We start from the raw sequence: 16,902 nt of genomic DNA, 5'->3' as shown, positions 1-16,902 counted from the left end.
TGAGTCGCATGTGAGTTATAATTTGAAAGTAGTGGGTGAGAAGCACGTATTTAGCTCAGCAGCTGGGATGTCCACAAGCACACATCCTACATTGGAGTGGCAGCTTCAAGTCCTGAACCTGGCTCCTGACTCCAGCTTTCCACCAATGCAGGTCCCAGGGGAGGTGGGATGGCTCAGGAACTTGGATTCCAGCCACCGACCTGGGAGACCTGGACAGCGCCCTGCTCCAGCCCCGGCTCTGTGCATCTGGGGATGAACCAGCATGTGGGAACTCAGACTCTGTCTCTCTGCTGCTCAAACTAAGCTAAAAACTAAAAAAGGGCAAAACTAATGAAGGTGATATGGGGTGTGGAGAACAATTTGCATGTTCAGAACTGTTGAAAAGTGTCTATTCTTTAATCTTTTTATAAATAAAATGAATACATAAATAGATTGTAGCAAGTTGTAAGTCCCCACTCCACTTTCAGTTAGGGAAGTGCAAAGACATGAACTGGTGTTCAGTGGATTGAATCAGAAAAGGCCACTCAGGCTAAATGATGAAGGCAACATCCAGCCTGCTCATTTAACAAGAATCATGCATGCACCTAACATTACTGTGTCACCAACATTATAAAGATTTATTTATTTTCATTGGAAAGTCAGATTTTTACAAACATAAGGAGATACAAAAGAGGCATCTTCCATCCATTGGTTCACTCCCCAAGTGGCCACAACAGCTGCAGCTGGGCCAATGCAAGCCAAGAGCTAGGAGTTTCTTCCCGGTCTCCCCTATATGTACAGGGTCCCAGGACTTTGGACCATCCTCTAATGCTTTCCCAGGCTATAAGCAGGCAGCTGGTTGGGAAGTGGAGCAGCCAGGACACAAACTGGTGCCCTATGGGATTCCAACTCTTGAAGGTGGATAAGCCTGTTAAACTATGATGCTGGCCCCACTCGTTTTTTCATATTTATCTTGCTAAATGAACCATGACCTGCCGCAATTTTACTTATAACCCCCATGGGACTCACACTCTGCCTCCTCTGCCAATGCCCATTGTTAATCTCCTTTATTTAAAACTAAGTAGTCAAACACCTTTCAGAAAAAGTCTCAAATTTCATGCACCTTCTCTACTTCTCTGGATTATTTCTGTTCCTCCCAATTTGTTGTGTCTGTTTCTTCCTTGTGAATTCTTCTGTCCCAGCGACCAACGCCTCCTAGCTGTAGTCCACTGGACTCAAAGCTGCCATGTCACATGTTCGTCCCCTGTCTTTGTTTTCCCACAATGCGCTGGTCTAGATTAGGGACGCATGTTCAAGACGCGTGTGGCTCTCCAAAGTGATCAACTACACACGGCATAAATCCGAGGAATTCTAACAACCGCAGCAAACCCCATCCACACTGCACTGAAAGGAAGAGAAAGCTCTCCCTTTCTCAAGTTTGTAAAACAGTTTCACAGAGAGCGGAGCTGTCATATGGACACCTGCTTTTATACCTGTGGGTTTTTCAAGATCTTGAGTTTGTGCCTCATCAACCTCATCTGATTTTTTTTTCAGGGCGATGAATGTTTTTCCTGGGTGCTGGATACACAGGAGCATTAGGTATCCCTTAAGGCAACGAGTATCAAAAGCCAGTAAAGGCTTCTAGAACTAAGGGTGCATTTTGGAATTTCAAATACAATTTTGACAGTCTTAATAATACACGAACTGAGACTCCATAGAGTTGATAACAACGGTGGAATTCTCAGGGAAACCCTAGGGCCACCGTGCCCTTGAAGCTGGACAGAAGGCAGCAGGGAGGGAACAGAGGAGGCCCTTTCGAGACAGGACTGGGAGGGGTCTCCCATCCCCTGCTCTTGTTTTTCCACCTCGTTTAGTTCTCCGAGAAAGCCGACAGCGATGTCCTCAAGCCCCAGCCCTGGGATTGCTTCTGCTTCCGCCCGTCTCCACCTCCCTCCCCGAACACGGGTCCCTCAGCCGAGCCCAAGCCTTATTCCCCAACGCCATCTTTTCCTCACACAGCGACACCCCGGACGCCCTCACCCCACTTCCGGGTACGTCAGTCCTCGCAGGCCCTCAAGCCCGCCCCCTTCGGACACCCCGAGTCCCCGGATCCCGGAGCGCGGGGGCGGGCCGGCCCGTGGTTCCGCCCACCGGCGTCGCAGGCGGGCCGAGGCCGTCGGCACGTGACCGTGACGTCATCCCGCGCGCCGCCGCGTCCGCGGAGTCGGGGTCCACGGGAGCGCGTGTGGTGCTTCTCGCCATGTACCACAACAGCAGCCAGAGGCGGCACTGGACCTTCGCCAGCGAGGAGCAGCTGGCCCGCCTCCGGGCCGACGCCAACCGCAAGTTCAAGTGCAAAGTGGTGGCGAACGGCAAGGTGAGGCGTCCCGAGCGCGGGCGGCGGCCACAGCCTCCGGCTCCGCGGCGCGGGCGAACGGGCGACCTTCCCCGGCCATGCCCGGAGGCGGACAGCGGCGTCCCCGCCCCCGAGGGCGAGGGGCTCGCAGGGGCAGCCCGGGGGGCAGGGAGTGCGGGACAGGTGCGTGGGGCTCGCGGCGGGGAAAGGGCGAGCGGGCACCCCGGGGGCCGCAGGTGCAAGGGGGTCGTGGCGCAGGTTGCCGGGAACGCGCCCGGAGCGGGGTGTGTGTGCCCCACGGCCTACCAGGGACTTGGAGATGCGAGTCGTGGCGAAGATTTCAACGGGGAAATGAACTTTATCGGGCTTCGGGTCTCTAAGGAAACCCCTCCGGCGAGTTGGAGGTTGAGTGGATCGGACGAGGGAGACCGACAGGAGACCTTTGGCCAGACCTGTCTCTTTGCCAGGGATAGCCAAAACCCTGTGGTCGTTGACCGGCCCCAGCCGCGTTCAGTCTCCGATAACTCCACCACCTGTTGTTGTAGGGACGCTAGGCTTTCACAAGGGTTCCTCCTAACCCAGGTCTGTCTCCTATCATGGCGTTCGCAGCTCTATTAACGTCTACCGCTGAACGTGAATTGCTAAAACCTGGCAACTGCTTGCTGTCTCAGTTGTGTTAACGTGGCTGACCACCTGAGATGTTGGAAATTGTACAGCCGTTAAAACTGTGTGTGTTTATTTTTTTTCTTAAAAATAATGACACCGGTGCTGTGAGCATATGCATACAGTCGCGTAGTCATTTCTACCTTCACGCAGTGCGGCTGGGATTTTGAGTAATCGCAGTCACCGCTTTACATTTTCTTGAAGCTGTTTACTTTATGATGAACAAGTCTAAAGAGAAAATGAGGCCTAGAATATTTGCTTTTGTTGGAGGTATAAACTGTAGGGAGCAATTTATAGATCGTCATGGAGACCCTGCCACCCTGGACCCGGAGTCATTCCACCTGTTCATCAATCAGATAATCCGGCATCACCTGAGAATCGCATCCCCCAACTCCAAGCCCGCTTGCCAGTTATCCTCAGGCATTCACCTGCAGGCACCAATCCCCTGGCACCTGCCTTCACTGCCTCCCAGTGCTGCCCCCCTGCGCCTTGCGGGCTCACCTGAACATAAAGATCCCCAGGTACCTCTATCTGTCCTTCCCCTCGCTGCCTTACCGCCACCTCAGTCCTGTTCCTGGCCCGCTGGAAGTGCCTCCATGTTCCCCTTGCCTCACTGCTCTTCCCCCACCGCGGTCCTGCTGGAATAACCCTCCTAAAATGCCTGGTTGTGTCTGATGTTTTCGGCTCAAGGTAAAAGAGCTAGGCTGCAGGAATTAGCTGCGTGTAATAACGTAAGAACTCCAAGAACTCCCAACTTCTTAAATAACTAACATAAACTAAGTTTCGTTTTGGCAGAAGAGGCTTTTCCTTGGTTTGTTTTGTGTTTTTTGTGGCAGAGAAGGCTTTAACAGGTGTTTAGTTCACTGAACCTGTGTTGTAATTTCGATCCAAAGGTTCTTCCAAATGATCCAATCTTTCTTGAACCTCCTGAAGAAATAACACTCTGCAAATACTATGAGAAAAGGTTATTGGAATTCTGCTCTGTGTTTAAGCCAGCCATGCCAAGGTCTGTTGTGGTAAGTTCTGGTGTGCTGGAGTTTAATGTCCTGTTACTGACTTTGAAAATCTCAACTTTTCTAAATTCGTAGCTAAGCTCTGAATACTCTCAACAATTTTGCCTTGATTGTATTTGTTTAGTTTGTGCTGTTCCCACTCACATTTCATAATCGAAAGGTCTTAAGATGTGCTGTGATGGCTTATTTCACAGAAAGATTTAAAAAACTGCTTCCGGTTCTTTTGTAGTGAGCAGTGGCGTTGGAGCGGGGACGCCGGCCAATGCGGCCTCGGCGCAGTACAGGTGTGAAACATCAGCTGTAATCAGTCCCCAGCTGAAGGCCATGCACAAGATTTTCTGTAAAGCTCCATTTAATTGAAAGCGAGGACGAGATCTTCATGCATTGGTTCCCTTGGGCTGGAGTCGGGAGCTGGGAACTCTACCCGAGTCTCCCACATGGGCGGCAGAGTCCCAAATAATTGGGCCATCCTCAGCTACTTTACCAGGCGCGTTAGCAGGAAGCCGGATGGAAAGCAGAGACGCGAGGAGCTGGCTGGTATTCCTAAACGGGATGGCAGCTTGCAAGCCAAGGCTTAACCCACTGTGCCACAATGCTGGCTCCTGTAAGATTTTTTGAAAAAATTGATGCGTAGAAACACTGGAGACTTGGCCTTGGCTTTAAAAGTTATCTAATGGTTGTGTCAGGTGTCATTTTGAGGACCCCACTTTTGCTGATAATCTACAAGGATAAAGAGAAATAGATAGCTGAAATTTCAAAGCTGAGAGATAAAGGTTGATGCTGGCTTAGTGGATAAAACTGCCGCCTGCGGCACCAGCATCCTGTATGGTGGTGGCTGGGAGTGCAGGCTGCTGCCCGTGCATTGCTGAGAGCTGGGGAAAAGCAACAGAAGGCCCCAGTGCTTTGGGGCCCCGGCACCCGCAGGAGAGCCCCGGTGCAGCTCCTCCCGCCTAGCGCAGCCCTGGCCCGGCCCTGGCCCCGGTAGCCGCAGCAGGTGGAAGATGGATCTCTTTGCCCTGTCTTTTTTCTCTGTAACTGTTTACAGTAAGTACATAAACCTTACCTTTAAAAAGGCTGAAAGATAAAGGAGAAAAACCAGAGTAGAAGTAGAGGGGATGTGGAAATGGAAATGAGTTGTACTTGCTTGTTACTCATTTGTTGTGAAGATCAAATGCGAAATTCTTAAGTTTCAAAGTTATACTGAGTGATTTCATGTCCCACTAGAGAATAACTCTAGTTGAAGAGGGTTGAAGTGTATCGAGGCAGTTAGGGATAAAGGTGTTTACAGTGTTAGTTTACTAGACCTTCGTCAAGGAGAGCCACGATCGAGGATTTTAGGTAAACTTGATTTCATTCTGTCTCCACGTTGGGTTCCATTTTGTTGTAAGAAAACTACAAACGAAGTAGTTGCTTTAAGCGATCTTTTTGGATGAAACTCTGAAGTCCCTGAGTGAACAACTTTGTAGAATTTATATAGCACGTGTATTTATGACTGAATCTTGTATAAGTGACAAAACTAGATTTTGTTTTCAACTAAAATGATTTTTTTCATCGTGAAATAAACGGGTAGTTCACTGTTACTAAATAGTTTACTGGTTGCGAGTATGGACTGGTCGTGGTGAATCCGGCACTGTCCATTCTTGGATGACGTGAGCTTGGTCAGTTTGCCGTGTGAGTACTCGGTTCTCAGCTCTGGCGAGGTGATGGCTAGCCAGGCTGCGGGGAGGGTTGGGCCAGGGTGATAGTCCTGTGATGGGCACGGAGCTAGCATTCACTGCACGGGAGGTGCATATCCGTGGCTTGACGGCAGTGCTCAGGGTTAGGGGACACAGCTCAAGTGCGTTTATGGAGAAAACATTACCACAGGCATGGTCATTCTGTTCATACATTTGTACAAGATCGGTACATTTGCATTTTTTTCTGATTTAGGAAAATTTTGTTAGTTTGAAGTATAAATATAAACAAGTGCATTTGAAATCCAGTGGCCACGGGGAAGCTTGCTGTAAGGCACCAGGAAGGAGCAGCGACCAGGCTGTTGGGCTCTGGTGCTGTCACAGTTCATCACAGGTTGTTCTGATTAAAGAATCGACAAGTTCGGGTATTTGTACAATGAACTTTTTTAAAGAAACATGCGGCATATGTGTGAATAGTATCATAATATGTAGTTTGTTTTTTTTAACCCCAGGGTACAGCTTGTATGTATTTCAAGCGTTTTTATCTTAATAACTCAGTAATGGAATATCATCCCCGGACAATTATGTGAGTTGAGTTTAATTCTCTCATTAAAGACTTTAATGCTGTTTGGGGGGGGGGGGGGGGGTGTATGAGTGAGAGAGCTAGCCTTCTGTTTGGATCTGATTCTTTATTCTGCTCAGAACTTGAGATCCTTGTTTACATGTGACTCCTGTCGGACTGACGACATCCACACTTGATCCTGCCCGAGTTCGGATGCCTTTTTCTCAGACTCGCTGTTTCTTGTTAGTGCCACCTTCACTCTCCCAGCTTCTCTGAGGTCAGGTGTGCTGGCCCTACCACACTCACCGACTTCACAGATCGTATGGCTGCATTGCTCTCGGGAGCGAAGGTCTGAGTGTCTCGGCTCTGCCGAACCTGTGCTTGTAACTGGACATGCAGCGTGTCATCACACGACTTGCCGTCAGTCACTGTCCCTGCTCGTGTGTCCTTATTCCCACCAGTCAGGATTAGGCTCCAATTTTTACCTCCGATATGGATTTTCTAGTAGCTTTCTTCCTAGTTTCCCACTGTAAACCTCAGACAGGGGCCAGGTGAGTTTGCTGGGCCCCCACCTAATCAGGACCCCCTCTCTTCCCTTGGAGACATCTCACTGAGAGCCTTCCCCGGGTTTCTGAGGACCTGCCCTTGTCTGCCTGTGGTGCAGTGTGTGTGCACGCCTCAGTGCAGAGCACGCGTTCCCCCGATGGTTTTGCTCCACCATGTGGAGAGGGGGAACTGGACCTGTGGGACTGCCCTTGGGCCGAGATTCAGTGCTGTGGAATGTACTGGTCTTTGAGCTTCATTTTATCGTTTGTTTGATGTTTCCTAACAGATGAAAGTTTTGAACTGGTTTTTAAAAACTTCCTGCTGTGTCTACAGTGGTTGTTCATGAGTGTCATGCTGTTTTAGAAAGTGCTTTTAGATATAAAATATTTAGATACTTCCTGCTGTAAGTCCATGTCTCGCTACTCACCCTCGTGTCCTCCTTGCTTTCTTCCCTTTAGGCTCACTTGTGTGTTCTTGGCCTGCAAAGTGGATGAATTCAACGTATCCAGTGCCCAGTTTGTGGGAAACCTGCGGGAGAGTCCTCTCGGGCAGGAGAAGGCGCTGGAGCAGATTCTGGAATACGAGCTGCTGCTTATACAGCAGCTGAATTTCCACCTTATTGTCCACAATCCTTACAGGCCATTTGAGGGCTTCCTCATTGACCTAAAGGTAAGCGTCCTGGTGGAAAGTGAACTCTCAAAATGTGCCCCTTTGCTCTCCGACTCACTCCCCAATGCCAAGGCCACACTTTTTTTTTTTTTTTTTTTTTTTTAAGATTTATTCATTTTCATTTTCTGTTAAGTCAGGCTTAACAGAAAGAGATCTGCTATCTGCTGGTTCACTCCCCACGTGACTAATGACCAAAGCTGAATTCATTAGGAACCAGGCGCTCCTCCTGGTCTCCCACACGGGTGCAGGGTCCCAAGGCTTTGGGCTGTCCTCGGCTGCTTTCCCAGGCCACAAGTAGAGAGCTGAATGGGAATTGGAACAGCACGAACTGGTGCTCATATGGGGGTCCCAGTGCATGCAAGACGAGAACTTTAGCCATTAGGCTACCGCATCAGGCCCCAAATCCAAGTTGATGGCCTGTAATGTTGGATTGTGGATGCAGTGCGTGACTCTTACCTGGACCTCTGGATTTCACACTCAGAACGTCAGAATTACCTGGAGAACTTGCTAATTCTGAGTTCTGAATGGGCTTTGCAGAGTTTCTGATAAAGTGACCTGCAAATTCTGACTCAGCCACCGTAGTATGCTTTTAAGCAGTCAAGGTTACTCCCATAGTGTGAATTATCCTATCACAGATCTGGGCTGGTTGATTTAAAGGATCGTTAGAAATTTTGATTTTTATCTTAAGAGGTTGCTAACTGACTTCTATTTTTTAATGCTTTGTGAATTAGTAAGCATCAAAATACAAGTAAGCATCACACCTGTAAGTAAATCAAGGGCGACCTAAGGTGTTTGGGCCTGAGAAGCTGGGTGGTCTGAGGAAACGGGTCAGAGTTGTTCACAGTGAAATGCAGAGCAAGGAGGGACGTTTGGGGAAGGCGTCCTGGAGCGTCCTGGGCAGAGAGACCTCCCTGGCCAGATGGTCCCTTCAGGAAAGCTTGGTGCTCCTGAGTTCACAGCCCTAGCCTAGGGATCCCGGGCGACAGGCACAAAGGGCTGCCGCTCAGTGGCGGGTAGAGTCCAGGCTGCAGAGACGGTGCTGTGAGATCGGAGCAAAGAGCCTGTCCAGGGTTAGCAGGTGGCCTGGTAGGCTTTACAGCTTAATAAATCTTGATGGCAAACTCGTGGCTCAGCCTGCCGATACCTTAATTGCACATAATGTGAATTTGTGCACAGCGAAGGTTGCCCACTTGTGATGCAGGGTGAACTCACGCCTACCTAAGTGGTACCTCGTGTGTGTGAGATTGAGATTGTTACAGGCAAACACACAGTAGGCTTACCCAGGGTCGGGTCAGATTGTCCCCTGCCTCTGTGGCCTGGAGGGAGTGCTGGCAGCAGCGCCCCCCTCTGGAGGTTTGGAAGCACTGCCTTAGCTGGCCTTCTGGTTCAACAACTTCTGTGATGTAGAATAAAAATGAAGTGGTTGAGAAGATGGGGGAACTGCTAAAAATATGGAGAAAGGAGGCTTATTTTTTATTTTTTTTGGTTTGGTTTTGTTTGATAGAAGAGAGCAATGCATATTTAAATGCTCGTGCAGGAAGCTAGTCAAGTAAAAAATAGAAAATGTATAGTTTAGGTTTCCTCTGGAATTGGAGATTGGGCCTTAGAAGAGTGACTGCTTGTAATGGAAGGGAAAGCTGAAAGTGTTGGTGAGGATACCAAGGATTTGGTCATGGCAGGAAGTCATGTTTTTCTTTGTGAGAGAGGTGGAGACGGTAGAGACGCTTCCCGTAGTCGCGGAGACTTGGAAGTCCACATTTTGTAAAACAGTATGGTCATTTGGCAGTGTTAGAAGATCGGTAACGTCGTGTGGCTTTTTCTGAAGTAAGGGGGTTGCCTGGGTGAAGTGTTGGCAGCATCTCGGGGCAGAAAATTCAGTGAGAAAGTGAGGCCAGGAGGCCCTGGGAGAGGGAAAACTGACGGGGTGACTCCCGAAGAGAAGGGAACCAATGTGAAAGAACAGCAGGGGCTCGGCAAAGGGCCTTTGCGTTCAGAGTGTGTGAATTTGTCAAGTCAGAGGGTAAGCCTTGGGGGAGAATGTAACTGCAGAGTTGGTTGTGAAGTTTGTTTAATCAAACCAAGATTCCTTTCCATTTACCTCTTTGCAAAAGTAAACTTTTCCATAGGATTTTCTTGAAAAAGTGAGGTGGGACTGCGGTTCCGAGTGTGACCTCACACCTGACTGAGCTGTCGCCTGGGAATGCCTCATATTACCTGAGTTCCTGTCTTGCCCTTCTCCGGTGGAGAGGTGCCTGGAGACGGGGTCATGTGACCAGAGTGTAGTGTCACATGCCAGGAACTTCACTTAGGTTACCCTCAAGTGCTTATTTTTGCTGTGGTCTGTGTTCAGAAAAAATTTGGAAGTCATGAGTTAAAGGATAACATTGAAGAGGACAGATTGTTAACTAAGCATTCATAACTTAATGATTGCAGTTTTGCTACATTGTGATCATGTTTACAGACTCATTGTAAGATCTTTTCCTGGTGGTACGTAACAAGGGGAGTTGACATTTATGAAAGTGTTCTGTGGTAAGCGCTTCCTGGTTAATGTAAGCAGTGTTGACCGTTTGTCAATCCACTAAATTCCCAGATATGGTAATATTTGAGAATTCTGTTTCCAGACTCGCTACCCCATGGTGGAGAATCCGGAAATGCTGAGGAAAACAGCTGACGACTTCCTTAACAGGATCGCCCTGACGGACGCATACCTCCTGTACACGCCGTCCCAGATCGCCCTGACTGCCATCTTGTCCAGTGCCTCCCGGGCTGGAATCACCATGGAAAGGTACTCATTTGTGTTTTAACTTGGGTCAGGTCGTGCATTCTCAGTTTTTAAGAAAATGAAATTGTTTTAATGTGAAAAACTTAGCACATAAAACTTGTGTATATTCATGGAGCTTCTGTGCAGTGTCCACTCGGGGCAAACATATTATATCCTTTCACACGTTTAACATTTCTTTGTAGTGGGAAAATCTAAAAATCCTGTATTGTGATTCTGTTTCTTTAATAGAGAAAAAATGCATCCTCCCACAGGCCAGAGTAAAAAGAACTGAAAAAAAAAAAAAATAGTATTTACATGGTAAAAATTCTCTTCCTACTGTGCAGTAGAATCCAAGAAGTTCTCCCTTCTCTGTAGGTGGTGACAGTGTAGTGCCATAAATTGGCATTTCCCACTTCCTCCTCCCCAGTCTCCCCAGCGTCTGGAAACCACAATTGTATTTCTTCTGTGAGATCACCTGTTTTTAGACACATGTTTTTGGTTCATTTTACTTTGACATAATGACCTCCACTTCCTTCATGTTGTTGCAAATTAAAAGTTCATTCCTTTTGGGGGCTGCGTAGTATTCCATTGGGTATCTGTGTCATCTTTTTAACCCATTCATCAGTGGCTGGACATTCAAATTGATTCCATTTCCTGGCTGTTGTAATAGTCCTGCAGTAAATGTGGGGCTGCAACTGTATCTGTAATAGCTGAAGTTTGTTTCCCTTGGATATATTCCCAGAACTGGGATTGTTGGGTAATGTGGTGGTACTGTGTTAGTTGTTTTGGAGCCTTTGTCCTGTTTCCCACAATAGCTGTATTGATTTACGTTCCCATCCGCAGTTCCCTTTTCTCCACACCCTTGCCAGCACCTGCTACCCTTTGTCCTTGGTAACAGCTGATCTAACTGGCTGTCTCGTTGTGGTTTCTATTTGTGTTTCTCTGGTGAATGATTGAGTATGTTTTTGATATATCTGTTGGCCATTTGTATGTTTTCCTTTGAGAAACATCTGTTTAAAACTGTTACCCATTTTGTAATTGTATTTTTTTTCTTTGGGTTTTTTAGTGTTTGGTATAGCTTGGATTAGCTCCTTGTCAGTTGTATGGCTTGTAAATAATTTTTGTTTGTCTTGCAAAAGCTCTTTGGTTTGCTAAAATCCCATTTGTATATTTCCTGTGCTTTTGGGGTCAGATCTGTAAAAACCCTTGCCTAATGGTCTGTGGTGTTTTACACTAATAGTCTGAAAGTTTCAGGTATGTATAGGTCTTTAATTCATATTGACTTGATTTTTGCATATGGTAAGAGGCAGGCTTTCCATTACGTTCTTCAGCATATGGAAATATTCAGCTTTCCCAAGTGTTAGAGTTTAAATGAATCAGATTCATGTTGGTTTGCATTGTTTACTGATGGTTGGAATTAGATTCTTGGTGATAAGTGGAACTCAGTATGTAATATCAAGAGAACAAAATATTTAGAAAAGCAAAGATGTATATTAGTTTGTTACATTTTGGGTACCATAAAACTGTCTGAACTAATAAATAATAGGAATGGAATGGAGAGAAGACAGTTTTTAAAATAGGGAATTCTGGGCGGTCAAGTTGAATGCCTAATGTAGAAGCTGACAGAGCTGTATAACATTAAATGTTTTTGTTTTTTATGTTGTTTTTTGTTTTCCTAAAGTGTGAACACATTGTTGTTGAGTGAAATAGCACTTATTGTTTATAGGGATAGTCCCTTGATAAAGCTGGCCTTGAAAGAAAGTTGACTGGATTAAGGGGACCATGCAGAGAGTTGATAGTACCTAAAGCTGGACTCCCAGAAAGTGCTAGATCCTCATGATATTATAGGTGAAGACACAGAAATATTAGGAATGCAGTTGTACACACACACTCACACTTCTTGCTTTATTGGGAAAGCCTAAAGGGAACTGCAGCCTAGAAATAATATGCATTCCTCTTGCCCAGATCTCGATTTCTCACACTGTTCTCCAGTGAAGTGATCTGGAAGTTCTTGGACAAATGATTGTGTGTGACAGTCTGGTTGGTAGAATTATGGCCTGTCAAAACCTGTGCACATCTGAATTTCCAAAATCTTCAAGTCATATTAAGTGGCAAAGGAGAATTAAGGTATCGGGTAGAATTAAGGTTGCTAACTAGTTGATCCTAATTTAGGACAGTATTCCTGGATTTTCCTTATGGGCCCATTGTCATCACAAGGTCCTGTACATGCAGAAGAGGTGAACATTCAGAGCTGTGGGAGCGCAAGGGGGACCAGCCCACATTGCTAGCTTGGAAAATGGAAGAGTGGAGCACTGTGCCAAACATGCTTAGCAGATGCTAGAATGTGTAAAAAGAAAAAACAACCTCTCCTGAAAGCTACCAGAAGGGATTCAGTCATTTGTTCCTATAACTTGATTTTAGCAATAGCATGAGACTTATTCTGATCTCCAGGTAAAAAATTTGTTAACCAGCACCATTTGTAAAAAGACCATCCTTTTAAAACAAGCTCCAGTTGTTTGTAGGTTTACTCTTAGGGTTAGATTCCTTTCCTTTGGTCTGTACTTCTGTTTTTCACCAGTAGCATGCTAATTTGATTACTGTAACTTTCTAATAGATATTATTCTATATATTTATTATTCCACATGTTTAAAATTTCCATTAAATGACAGTGTCAACCAATGGTAAATAGAAATTAATGGTAACAAAGAATAGAAAAAAAAAAAAACAGAAAATTTAAAAACCTAAGTGTTCCTTATATAATCTGAGTGTCACTCTCGTACCTCTAGATCAGGTTGGTTTGTATTCTGTGAGTTAGTTACCACATTCCTGAAAACATAGGATATTGTGTTTTTGGAACTGACTTTACTAAACATAATGATTTCCAGTTGCATCCATTTAGTTGCAGAAGACAGTTTCATTTTTATATGATTGAGTAGTATTCCATAGTGCGCATGTACCACATTGTTGATCCACTCATCTGTTGATGGGCATCTGGGTTGACTGTGAATCGCGCTGCTGGGAATTTGCCCAATGGAAATGAAGTCAGCCCGATAGGGTTATCTGGACCCTCATGTTAACATAGACACGTGGAGGTTCTGTCTCCAAAATCTCAGGAATCGGTGTTTCTCACTGACTGCATTAGTTTACATTTCCACCAGCATTGGATTTGAGTACCTTCCCCGACATCCTTGCCAGTATTTATTGTTATTTGATTTTTGGATGATAGCAGTTCTGTGTGGGGTAAGGTGAAACCTCATTGTGGTTTAAAATGCATTTCTCTTATGGCTAGTAAACCTGAGCATTTTTTCATGTATCTGTTGGCCATTTGAATTTCATCCTCTAAGAAATGACTGTTCATGTCCTGTGCCCATTTCTTAAATGGACCGTGTGTTTTGTGGCTGTTGAATTTCTTGAACTCATTATGGATCATGGATATTAACCCTCTGTTTTAGAGTTTGCAGATACTCTCTTTCTGTTGGGTGCCTTTTCACTTTGCAGAAGCTTCTTAATTTGATGTATGACATTTGTTACTTTTTAAAAATTATTTATTATTTTTACTTCATTAATTACATTGTATTATGTGACACAGTTACATAGGTACTTGGGTTCTCCCCACCCCTCCCCAAACCCTCCCACCATGGTGGATTCCTCCACCTTGTTGCATAACCACAGCTCAAGTTCAGTTGAGATTCCCCCATTGCAAGCGTATACCAAACATAGAGTCCAGCATCTTATTGTCCAGTCAAGTTCAACGGCTTCTTAGGTATACCCTCTCTGGTCTGACGACAGAGCCAGCAGAGTATCATCCCAGTCAATTGAAAGCTCCAACATACCATCTGCAACAATTTACATCATTATGGAATTAATTGACATAGTAATGAGTAACCAATATGTTAAAAGTAAATGCGAGTTCCTAGCCACCTTCTGTGACCACCTCACTTACATTTCAATTTTAGTTTATACACAACATATAACATTCATAACATAACATGTTATACATAACATCATATCATCTTAAATTAAGGCAAACATGTGGTATTTAACCTTTTGGGATTGGCTCATTTCCCTTAGCATTATGGTTTCCAGTTTGGCCCATTTGGCCACAAAGAACTGCATTTTGTTTTTTTTAATAGCTGAGTAGTATTCCATGGAGTAGATGAACCATAGCTTTCTTATCCAATCCTCTGTTGATGGGCATTTTGGTTGTTTCCATGTTTTTGCGATTACTGATTGTACTGCTGTGAGCATAGGAGTGCATGTTGGTTTCTCAAACAATTGTTCTGGATATATTCCTAGGAGTGCTATTGCTGGATCATACGGTATGTTGAATTTGAGTTGTTTGAATATTCTCCATACTGATTTCCATAGAGGCTGTACCAGCCTGCAGCCCCACCAGCAGTGGAGTAGGGATCCCTTTTCCCCGCAACCTCGCCAACAAGTGTTGTTGGTGCTTTTATTCATGTGGGCCAGTCTTACTGGCGTTAGGTGGTACCTCATTGATGTTTTAATTTGGATTTCCCTTATTGCCAGGGAACTTGAGCATTTTTTCATATGTTTATTTGCCATTTGGGTTTGTTCCTTTGTGAAGTGTTTGCCCGTTTCCCGTGCCCATTTCTTGAGTGGCTTGTTTGTTTTGACATTTTGGTTGTTTTGTAGCTCTTTGTATATTCTGGAGATTAGCCCTCTATCACCTATGTCGTGTGCAAAGATCTTCTCCCATTCTGTGGGTTGCCTTTTTACTTTGTTGATTGTTTCTCTAGCTGTACAGAAGCTTCTTAGTTTGATGAGGTCCCAATTGTTTATTTTGGTCTTGATTTCTACTGCTTTTTAGGAAGTGAGGGCCTACCCCTAAGTGTTGCAGTGTGTTTCCAACATTTTCTTCCAAAAGTTTGAAGGTTTCTGGATGTAGGTTTAGATCTGTTATCCATTTAGATCTGATCTTAGTGTATGGTGAGAGATGTTGGTCTATCTTTTTGTTTCTGCAGGCTATTAACCAGTTGTCCCAACAGCATTTATTGAACAGACCTTCCCATTTGCCTGGATTGTCGTTTGTCAACAAAGAAAAGCCCAGGCCCAGATGGCTTCACTACAGAATTCTACAAAACATTCCGAACAGAATTGACCCCAATCCTCTACAAACTCTTCAAAACAATAGAAAAAGAGGCAACCCTTCCAAACTCATTCTATGAAGCCAACATTACCTTAATCCCAAAACCAGACAGAGAACTAACAGAGAAGGAAAACTACAGACCTATCTCTTTGATGAACATTGATGCTAAGATTCTCAACAAAATCCTAGCCAACAGAATTCAAAAACATATCAGACAGATCATTCATCCAGATCAAGTAGGATTCATCCCCTGGAACGCAGGGATGGTTCAACATTCGGAAATCCATAAATGTGATACACCACATCCAAAAACTGAAAAACAAGAATCACATGATAGTATCAATAGATGCAGAAAAAGCTTTCGACAAAATCCAACACCACTTCCTACTAAAAACCCTAACCAAGGTAGGCATAGATGGAAAAATCCACAACATAATTAAAGCCATATATGAAAAACCCAACGCCAGCATCATACTGAATGGAGAAAAACTGGAACCCTTCCCACTGAGATCTGGAACAAGACAGGGATGTCCACTTTCTCCACTACTATTCAACATAGTCCTAGAGGTACTCGCTGAGGCCATAAGACAAGAAAAAGAAATCAGAGGAATCCAAATGGGAAACGAAGAAGTCAAGCTCTCACTATATGCAGATGATATGATTCTTTATGTAGAAGAGCCAAGAGACTCAATACAGAGACTGCTAGAACTTGTACGAGAGTTTGGTAGAGTGGCAGGGTACAAAATTAATGAACAAAAATCAACAGCCATAGTGTATGCGAACAGCCCCAAGATGGAAAAAGATTTAACCAGCAAGATACCATTCAAAATAACAGAGAAAAGTATGAAATATCTGGGAATAAATCTAACCAAAAATGTAGGAGACTTATTTGAAGAAAACTACAAACTACTTAAAAAAGAAATTGAACAAGACCTCAAAAGATGGAGTAACATCCCATGCTCCTGGATAGGTAAAATCAATATCATTAAAATGTCTATACTACCAAAAGCAATATATACATTCAACGCAATCCCAATCAAATTGCCCAAAACATTCTTCATGGAACTGGAAACAATGATCCAAAGGTTCATCTGGAAACACAAAAAACCATGGATAGCTAGAACCATCCTGAAGAACAGGAAGTTAGCAGGGGGAATCACAGTTCCGGACCTCTGGACATACTATAGGGCAGTGGTTATCAAAACAGCGTAGTACTGACACAAAGATAGAGAGGAAGATCATTGGAGCAGAATAGAAACACCAGAAGGGAACCCAAGCAGGTACAGCCAAATAATCTTTGACAAAAAGACATTTGTTATTTTTGTTTTAATTACCGGTGCTTTTGAGGTTGTTTCCAAGGAACCTTTGCCTATGTCTATGTCTTGTAGAATTACTCTGGTATTTTCCTCAAGTAATTTGTTCCGGGTCATCTACCTGATTCTTAATCCTTTTAGAGTTGGTTTTGTAAAAGGTGTAGGTGGGGGTCTTGTGTCACACTGTGTGTGGATCCAATTTGTCCAGCATTGTCCTTCAGGATTGGTTAGATTTTCTTGCCGAATTAGCTGGCGGT

At 44.8% G+C, this 16,902-nt stretch overlaps 1 protein-coding gene across 2 annotated transcripts in view; it reads left to right on the top strand.

Annotated features, from left to right (window-relative positions):
- Positions 1–2,164: 2,164 nt before the first annotated feature.
- CCNH (cyclin H) overlaps positions 2,165–16,902 on the top strand; it is a 28,258-nt gene continuing 13,520 nt past the window's right edge. For both annotated transcript variants that reach the window (XM_058656349.1, XM_004586215.3), the window contains exons 1-5: positions 2,165–2,356; positions 3,892–4,014; positions 6,197–6,270; positions 7,251–7,461; positions 10,083–10,246. In XM_058656349.1, coding sequence (XP_058512332.1) covers positions 2,240–2,356; positions 3,892–4,014; positions 6,197–6,270; positions 7,251–7,461; positions 10,083–10,246 — 689 coding nt within the window. In that variant the 5' untranslated portion in view covers positions 2,165–2,239. The remainder of the gene's footprint in view (positions 2,357–3,891; positions 4,015–6,196; positions 6,271–7,250; positions 7,462–10,082; positions 10,247–16,902) is intronic.

Source organism: Ochotona princeps, chromosome 28, assembly GCF_030435755.1.
Source record: "Ochotona princeps isolate mOchPri1 chromosome 28, mOchPri1.hap1, whole genome shotgun sequence".
In the NCBI taxonomy this organism is placed as follows: Eukaryota; Metazoa; Chordata; class Mammalia; order Lagomorpha; family Ochotonidae; genus Ochotona; species Ochotona princeps.
This window is presented reverse-complemented; position numbering and strand designations above follow the sequence as displayed.